We start from the raw sequence: 7,425 nt of genomic DNA, 5'->3' as shown, positions 1-7,425 counted from the left end.
TTTTATGGATAAGATACAGAAATTTATAAATTATTTGAACCTTCATCACGAGCCTATTTTAATTCATCCGAAGGTAAATAAGTCATACTAACATGTTACGAAGATTTAACTTCGTTCCAGAATATATTACTTCATTCTAGTAGGTTTTTACTTCATTCTAGTAGATTTTTACTTCATTCCAGTACGTAAATGTGGTTTCGCCGTCGCGTGCCGTTCTTTCTCTCTACAATATCTATCACCACCGCCATGGCGCTAATATTGGTTTAATAAACACATGGAATAATGTAATAAATTATAGGAATGAAGTATATGTAGAAGCATTTGAAGTCCTACTGGAATGAAGTAAAAATCTTATCCAATGAAGTAATAACGTTCCTGAATGAAGCAATAAACTCATTTGAATAAATTGCATTTTTAAATGTTAATCAAGCAAAAACCTACGTCAATGAATTTGAATGAAACATATGTTGAATCATTTCAAAACCTACTGGAAGCAAGTAAAAACATATTGTAGTTTCAAGGTATTAGGTACATAATGAAGTAATAAACCTATACAATGAAGTAAATGGGCTAGTAATGAAGCAGAAAAAATTTTCACAGCAGCACATCTCATCAAAAAAACTAGATCTAATGGCCCAGATTTGGTCTCTAGTTCGGTCTTTAAAATTGGTTCAACATTGATCACAACTCTATATATATATAGAGAGAGTTGTGATCAATGTCGAACCCTTCTTAAAGACCTGAACCGTGGGCACCTCTAACTCATACTGCCTAAACTAAGGGTGAATGATGGAATTATTTTAACATGTTAACAAAATGTTTCAGTTTACTCAGTCCAAAATAAAACCTAACAAACAGAGAGAAAACTCATATAACAAAAAAAATAATCAAATTATGGATAATTTAGGAGTCAATCTTAAACAGTGATCAATCCAAATATAAGCAGCAATCGAATAGATTACAGATCGAGCTTGAATTCCAGATAAGCTTCTTAATCTATGTTTATCAATCTAGGCCTATAGAGAAGACAATTCAAGTATTTCCGCTTGGTTTTCCAGTCATGATTACAGATGTAAAATTGAGAATTACTACATGATTTTAAAAAGAGTAAAAGTCAAAATTGGTCCTGGACATATGGTCATTTTACGTTTTTAGTCCTAAACATTATCTTTTGGATTTTTTGGTCCTGAACATATGGTCATTTTACGTTTTTGGTTCTAAACATTATATTTTGGATTTTTGGTCCTAACCATATGGAAATTTGATCATTTTGGTCCTGGACTAACTGTTCCGTTAAAAACTAACGGTCAACGGGATTAATCCCGATTTTGACCAAATTAAACTTTTAATTCTAATTTTTTACTCCCTAATTATTTTTATAAATATTCTTTTAAAATTAGAATTAAATAATATGTTTAGGGTTCTTATTTCTTCAGCATCGCGGTCGATTTCACTTCAATTTCATCTTCTTCCTTCCTCTCATCTTTCATCATCTTCTTTCCTCTTCCTCTCAAACCCTAGTTGTGGAGCGATAACAATTTTTTGGGAATTGACTCAAATATAAAAGGCGAAATGAATCGTTGATTATTTGGGAATTCTCTTCATGCGATGTTCGTCTCTGTTTCCTCCTCATAACGATCGTCCCTTCCGAGAATTGAGAATTATTGGTGTTGAGCGACTCGTTAATGGAAAATAAACATGAAATTCTCAATTTGAAAGAAGAATTGCAGAACGAAAACATACTATTTAATTCTAATTTTAAAAGAATATTTATAAAAATAATTAGGGAGTAAAAAATCAGAATTAAAAGTTTAATTTGGTCGAAATCGTGACTAAACCCGTTGACCATTAGTTTTTAACGGAACAGTTAGTCCAGGACCAAAATGATCAAATTTCCATATGTTCAGGACCAAAAAATCCAAAAGATAATGTTTAGGACAAAAAACGTAAAATGGTCATATATTCAGGACCAATTTTGGCATTTACTCTTTTAAAAATGCACAGCTCTTCAACTAGCAGACATGCATTTGATTGAAAATAAAAGGAAGAAAACCAATAACGAACAAGCTGAGCACAATTCCTACGGCTTGCAATTTCTAGATTCGATTGTAATATAAATATCCAAAATTTTGAATCCCTAGACCTCTAAACTCAATCAACATGGAGAAACAATGAATGAAGAAATCAAATCTCAGTGAATTGATTGGATTTTTTGACTAGAGATTCTTCGATGAATCAATTAAACTGCGTTGAATTGACTGAATCAATTCTCCAATGAGTGAAGAAATTGAACTGCGGTGAATCGATTGGATTTCTTCGCGGGAGATACTCCGACGATACTGGCGATAGGGGAGACAGACGATCTCCACGGCAGGAAATCGGAACAGCGAGCAGAATGTAGAAGAGAATGTAGAAGAGAGAGAGGGGCGGATATTTGTAACTTTACTCTTTGTTTTGTTTCAATAAATATACGGTAGTATATTAAATAAAATTGTAATCAATAAAGATATACTTGTCGTAAGAGACGCATTTACTTATGCGTCATTAACTTCAAACTTACTTTAAGACACTTTTTGTATGCGTCCTTAATTTCGACTATTTTAGAAAAATCCAACCCAAATAATTGCGTCCTTGATTTTGAGTCGGTATATAATATATTTGTTGTAGTGTTTATTGAATTAATAAATTTCGAACCATAATATAGTATATTAAAATTTTAATCAATATCAGATTAAAAAATGAGGATTGTGGAGAATATGGTTTCTTGGAATGAGATAATAAGTTATTTATACTCTGGAGTTGCCATCATTACGTGTAACTATTTCAAGAAGAATGACGAATTTTTTTATAGAATGTATTAAATTTTTCTTAATATGTTAGAGTTCGCATTCTTTCTAGTATATATAATTATAAATACAATTACAATTAACGCATGTACTTATTTTTTTTAAGGGTAAAAAATAATAAAGTTTGGTCAAATTCTGATTTATCTCATAACATTAAAAATTATTTTAAAAATTATGAAGTTTAAATTTGTTCTCAATTATTCCACGATGTAAAAATAAAAATTCAAGTCACCCTGGCATAATATATTGTTCATATTTTCCACCAAACAGTACGTACCATTTTTGGCTTCTAAACCAGATATAACGACTTTTAAATCCCATACAATTTCACAAGAAAAACCATTTTGAGATAATTGAAAACAAATCCAATCTTCATAGGTTTTTTTAGCTATTTTTAAAATTGCGGGACAAATCATTATTTGACTAAACTTCTACGTTTTTCCTTCGCAATTTGCCTTCTTCTTGATTAGTTCAATCCATCATTAATCATATATATCACGAAAAATAGGTAATCATGACTCATTTGTATAACAAATCTTTCTTTCTTCTACGTATCGTTTCCTATAATCATATTAATTGCATATGTCTGGTCCCAAATTGAAATTAAACACAAAATTATATCAAATTGTTCATCATTAACAGTGTGAACAAGAATGCCTAGCTTAATCAACTTGAAAAGCAACGTAGAATCACGTAAAGTTTTGTTGTTATGTCGTCATTGATTATTCCTTTCTTCGAAGATTTCTCAATAACCACCTCTCATGAAATCAGTGTTGATTAATCAAGGGGAATGTGTATTTTTATAAGGAAGTAGAGTATTAAAGAGTAACACAAAATCCTTCTACTTAATATTTTCATTTTCTGTTCATACCCTTTTTAAATATTTTTTTTATGACACCCTTATATTAATACCAAAATGCACTCATGCACATAATTAAACTAACTCAAAAATCAATAGTACAAGAAAACATCCTTAAAATCATGAACACACTACACTTGCTTTGCTTTCTCCTCTTCCTAGCTCTTCCCATTAGACTAGCAAGCAAACAATATTCCGGAAGCTTCAACGAAGACTACAATGGCCCTTTTAAGGTGCAAGAAACAGATGAAGAAGATGAGTTTGATGAGTTCTTGAACTTGCCAAATTGGGAAAGTGGTGGTCGGAAGAAGGATGTCTCAAACGTTGATGCATTTGGTGCCGTTGGAGATGGAGTTTCTGATGATACTAAGGTAATAGATAAGGTTGTATTCAATAACCATTTTTTTATTTGCTTTTTCTTAAAAGATTATTAAAATCAATATTTTGTGCAAATTGCAGTGCATTGAAACACAATAATGTGAATTTTTGAAATCTCAAACTCGAAATATAGAAAAATCAGCCTCCTCTCACGATTTTTTCCCATCTAGCTACTCCCTTTATTTGGTGCCGTTGGAGATGGAGTTTCACTCCTCAAAATATATAGGGCTGGAAAAATTGCTAAAAAGGCGATTTTAGAAAGAAAATGTCAAAATGAAAAAATAGAAAGTGAAAGAAAAAGAAAAGGTTCAAAAATATTTCTTCAAATATTTATACGATTTATTATTTGCAATATATTTATAGTTTGAATAAAATCTGTGCCAATATCTTTGTTGATTCCATCTACGTACATAGGCATTTGTAGGTGCATGGAAGAAAGCTTGTTCTAAACGTGGAAATTCAATTTTCTTGGTTCCAAAAGGGAAAAAATATCTAGTAAGTGCAACCAAATTCAAAGGGCCTTGTGCTGGCAAGTTAGTAATTCAGGTAATTAAATATAAAGACATTACATTTTTTTTAATTTTGAAAATTAAACAAAAATTCAAAGTGTTCAATGCAACGAAATAAAGCCAATAAAATGTCGAGAACGAGGTTGTTATATGTGGATGAATCAAAAGTGCTCACTCTGTCGTCTATACGCATGTGTACGTAGATCGATGGAACTATTGTAGCACCGGATGATCCAAAAGTATGGGACCCTGACCATCCTCGAATGTGGCTTGGATACTACAATTTGAGCAATGTATTTTTTCAAGGGAAAGGAGTCATTGATGGCTCGGGCAGCAAGTGGTGGGCAGCTTCTTGCAAAAGGAACAAATCCAATGTAAGAATTTGAGATTGCCTTAATTAGCTAATTTGATTAAGAAACTACACCCATATGACTAACTAGAGTTTCTGCTTTTGTCTTTTGTTACTCAGCCCTGCATAGGAGCTCCAACGGTGAGATTTCTTTTCAACCTCGTAAATAAACTTTGAGGTGAAAGCAAATAAAAAAATATTAAAAATTTTCTTCCATATATTTTTCAAACATCTTGAGTTGATTGATGGTAGATTTTGCATAATATTCTATGTAAGATTCGGATTGATTTAAAAATTTTCTAAAAGTAAATAATTGATTTTTTTTAAAGACTTTTGTGGGGGCTCGAGCCCCCTCCTAACTACATGTGGGGTTAACCAATGACCAAGTGTATAAATAAATGTGTGGATTGTTGTGTAGGCATTGACCATAGATTCCAGCTCACGTGTTAGGGTGAGAGACTTGACCGTGCAAAATGGACAACAAATGCACTTTACCATCGCGCGGTCCGAAATTGTCCGAGTATCTGGCGTGACAGTTTTGGCCCCAGGGAACAGCCCCAACACTGATGGGATCCACGTCACTACCTCAAAAAATGTAGTGTTGCATAATTGTGTGATTGGAACAGGTTGGCATCTTGCTTTGTCTCACATCATGTTGATATTTGAGTTGAAGGGCAATCTAATGTTGTTTTGTCTCAGGTGATGATTGCATATCCATTGTGAGTCATAGCTCGAATATCAAGATGAAGAATATATATTGTGGGCCCGGTCATGGTATAAGGTAAAATTAATGCAAAGGGCAAACTAATACGATCTTTATCATTATTTTCAAGAAAATATCCTAATGTATGAGTAATACTGAACTTACTACAATTGAATCGATGGTTGACAGTGTGATTTCACACAAATTAGAAACATGAGTTATTGAGCTGTCCAAATCGGCTTAGCATAGCCCAGTCGGTTCGATCCTAGGTCAAACCCGAACACAACTTTTTAAATCTAAAGAGATTTAGGCACATAATCTCCATTTGTTCCGTGGGCTCGGGACGGGGCAACAAATATGACATGACTTTGAGTCTTTGATCCTCAAGAGGTTCAGACAAGTTCGATTTTACAATGGGATTGGTTTGAACTCTAGCTAGTAGAGACAAGCACAAGACAATTCTGAGCAATTTTTATAGAACTTTCTATTACCTCTTAGGTTTATATATATAATTGTAATTTAATTCGTCCAAATCCATCTCTATTTTAAAATTCTAGCTTCACATCTAAATTTGCCCGATTATTAGACCGACCACTCTAGTTGTTGTTACTTTCCTCAGTATAGGTAGTCTCGGGAAGAACAACTCTATTGGCCAAGTGGAGACGGTCGTACTCGACAATGCCTTCATTCGAGACACAACAAACGGATTGAGGATCAAAACATGGCAGGTAAGAAAAGTTGTTAACTTATCTTCATTTCGTGTGATCAACGCGTGTAGAAGCCCTCGTCACGAGACCAAATCACATGAAAAACGGCTTTCTTGTCTTGTAGGGAGGCTCCGGCTACGTGAGGGCGGTGCGCTACGAAAATGTGAAGATGGAAAACGTCTCAAACCCCATCATCATTGACCAATTCTATTGTGATTCACCAACAAAATGTGAAGATCAGGTACGGTATAAAAAAGGACTAGTCATGTTTTGTGTCATTGTGAATCAAACTTTAATTATGCATGAATCTCAAGCTTGCTTTTTTTTTCTTTTCAAATTCCTAAATGTGTCAAGGCTTCGGCTGTGGAAGTGAGCGAGATATTGTACAAGAACATAACCGGGACTTCTGCAACACGAATCGCAATGAAATTCGCGTGCAGCGAAACTGTTCCTTGCAGCAAAATAGTCCTCAACAACATCAACTTGCAGAGTGAGAGTGAAGATGGTGATGAGGAGACCTATTGTAATAATGCATCTGGTTCCGTTCACGGCCATGTTCATCCATCTGCAGATTGCCTGCTGCAGAATAGTGAAGAGGAAAAAAGCTATGAACATAACATTCGTACGGAATTATGAGACAACGAAGAAGCATATGTATTAGTATGCGTGTGTGTTTTGGAGACGTGTAGTAAAAACATGATTGGATAAAGAAATTCTTGTAAGAAAATATATTGATTGAGAAACTACAATTCTATAGATAGGAGTTTGTTGTTCGGTTTTTGGCAATGAAGTCATTTTAGAACACAAATTTGTACTGTTTTTTGTGTTGATTGCCTAGTAAATTCATTGTTCCACATTGATTATGTAACACACGTGAGATTCTTGGATCAAATGTCATCACTTGATAGACCACTCTTTTTGGACAAATTCTCCTATTGGTCCCATTGTAAAATGGCGCTACTTATAAATGAATAAGACCTTAAATTTAGTTTTAGTGATAATAATGTTATTTACTTGAATAAAAATTGTTAGATATTTAGAATAAGTATTATAAAATTAGTAAAAAGATGAAAA

The 7,425-nt window shown here is 33.4% G+C and overlaps 1 protein-coding gene across 6 annotated transcripts; it reads left to right on the top strand.

Annotated features, from left to right (window-relative positions):
* The first annotated feature begins 3,675 nt into the window (after positions 1–3,675).
* Positions 3,676–7,246, top strand: LOC125208353 (probable polygalacturonase At1g80170). Of its 6 annotated transcripts, none has more exons than XM_048107945.1 (9): positions 3,676–4,088; positions 4,498–4,578; positions 4,796–4,966; positions 5,062–5,082; positions 5,360–5,567; positions 5,641–5,722; positions 6,264–6,372; positions 6,476–6,592; positions 6,706–7,246. In XM_048107945.1, the coding sequence occupies exons 1-9, from the start codon at positions 3,771–3,773 to the stop codon at positions 6,985–6,987; spliced, it is 1,389 nt and encodes a 462-aa protein (XP_047963902.1). In that variant the 5' UTR covers positions 3,676–3,770; the 3' UTR covers positions 6,988–7,246. The 6 variants fall into 6 exon arrangements, with proteins under 6 accessions (XP_047963902.1, XP_047963904.1, XP_047963900.1 ...); XM_048107947.1 differs by having other exon boundaries at positions 3,676–4,076; positions 6,706–7,245; XM_048107943.1 differs by having other exon boundaries at positions 4,498–4,629; positions 6,706–7,245.
* Positions 7,247–7,425: the final 179 nt, after the last annotated feature.

This window comes from Salvia hispanica, chromosome 2 (genome assembly GCF_023119035.1).
Source record: "Salvia hispanica cultivar TCC Black 2014 chromosome 2, UniMelb_Shisp_WGS_1.0, whole genome shotgun sequence".
Classification (NCBI taxonomy): Eukaryota; Viridiplantae; Streptophyta; class Magnoliopsida; order Lamiales; family Lamiaceae; genus Salvia; species Salvia hispanica.
The sequence above is the reverse complement of the archived record's forward strand: the minus strand, read 5'-3'. Positions and strand labels throughout refer to the sequence as shown.